Source organism: Perkinsus marinus (assembly GCF_000006405.1).
Source record: "Perkinsus marinus ATCC 50983 genomic scaffold scf_1104296937650, whole genome shotgun sequence".
In the NCBI taxonomy this organism is placed as follows: domain Eukaryota; phylum Perkinsozoa; order Perkinsida; family Perkinsidae; genus Perkinsus; species Perkinsus marinus.
The window spans coordinates 1-1,500 of record NW_003213784.1 but is presented as its reverse complement, the minus strand read 5'-3'; the positions used below and the strand labels follow the sequence as shown (position 1 = coordinate 1,500).

The window sequence follows — 1,500 nt, the reverse complement described above, 5'->3', positions numbered from 1 at the left end:
AAGGGACAGGATTGGCGAGTGAAACGGCAAGTGTCAGCACCGAAGTGCATAGCGCTCCCTTGCCTACGTATATCCTTGCCCGAAGGTGGCCTGGGTATGCCAGATTGGCTCATCGCCGGTTTAGCCAAGGCTACAGCTATCAACTCGTGAGACTGATTGGATCTTAAATAGGTACCGAGGGCAGAGTCGACTTGGAGAGAAGGGACTACTGCCTCGAACGATCGTGACCTCGCTAACCAGAGCAACCGGCTCAGATAAGCAACCGTGCCTTCCTCAGCTTCGGGAAGATCTCGACCACGACGACACCACCACCACCACCACCGTAGTTTTTGTTGGCATCGACGACTTCGCTGGCAGTACCGGGACTTTTGGTGGATGAGCTGGCAGACTTCGCATCGGCTACCTCCGTCATAGTGGTTGTTTCGGACTCTCCGTCGAGTCCCCCATCTGCACACCTTCTCGATAGTTCGTCGGTCAGCTCCTTGTCCTCCAGGGCCGCCTCGAGCACACCCACAGTACTAATACCCATGTCGACACAAACAGTCGACGCTTTCTCGGCCCAGTCGGGGAAAACTTCGCGGAAGAGGTCGGGCGTGCTGGGCGTGGTAGACATATAAAAACAATCTGCGACCAGCTCACGTAAATCGTAGCATGACCCAATACTCGTCTAGCTGAATTCTGTGGCAGAGTTTCTGCCTAGCCTGGCACGCTAAGCTAAGGTCCTCACTGAGGACTCCTCAGCTCGGTCACCGAGCCTCGGTGGAGAACACACTGTCGCAGTCACTGTCTCTAGGGCAACGAGAGATTGAGCGGACACGGAGGCAAGTCGACGAGTGGTCAACCACGCGAGGCGGCCGTCCTAAACTCGTAGAGCCACTCTAGCCCGATCAACTCTGGGTATCAGCTTGGTCTAACCCCGAGACAGAGACGCACAGAACCCAGGTCTCATGATGAGACTATCATCCCGCCGGGATGATCCCGGCGGGGCTACTACTCGAGACCACCTCGAGAGTCACGACAGTTTCCGCTTGTCGTTCTTTACCCCACCATCCGGCCACTGAGGGAGTGACTCAATCATGGTGTCGACCATGTGATATGGTTATCAACAATTCGTTGACGTACCAATGGTTCGGACCCTACGCCATAGGTCAGTGCTGTAGGGATAGCGAGCCCAGCCTATATTTGACCTGCCACTTCAGGGCGACACATGACTGGGCCACGTTGGTTCCCTACCAAGTCCCAGTCAGTGCTTAAAACACAACATATTAAAAGAAACCGCACAATGATGGAAAAATTAGTCTTAAACCTGCCACTTCATACACGATATTCGATGAACCTGAAGAAAAGAAGCAAAGGGATGAAAGGAAAGACCCAAGAAGACTGAAAGGAAGAAAGAAAGAGGAAAAAAATATAAACACCGTCACACCCAAGATAGCTCGTCTGATGCCTAACTAAGAGTGCTTGAGGGTTTCCAACAGGAATTCTCAAGCACTCTGGGGG

The 1,500-nt window shown here is 53.1% G+C and overlaps 1 protein-coding gene across 1 annotated transcript; it reads right to left on the bottom strand.

Annotated features, from left to right (window-relative positions):
• Positions 1-250: 250 nt before the first annotated feature.
• On the bottom strand, positions 251-613 carry Pmar_PMAR007402 (hypothetical protein; the record flags this gene model as incomplete). Its single annotated transcript, XM_002783043.1, has 1 exon — positions 251-613. The coding sequence occupies one exon, from the start codon at positions 611-613 to the stop codon at positions 251-253; it is 363 nt and encodes a 120-aa protein (XP_002783089.1).
• Positions 614-1,500: the final 887 nt, after the last annotated feature.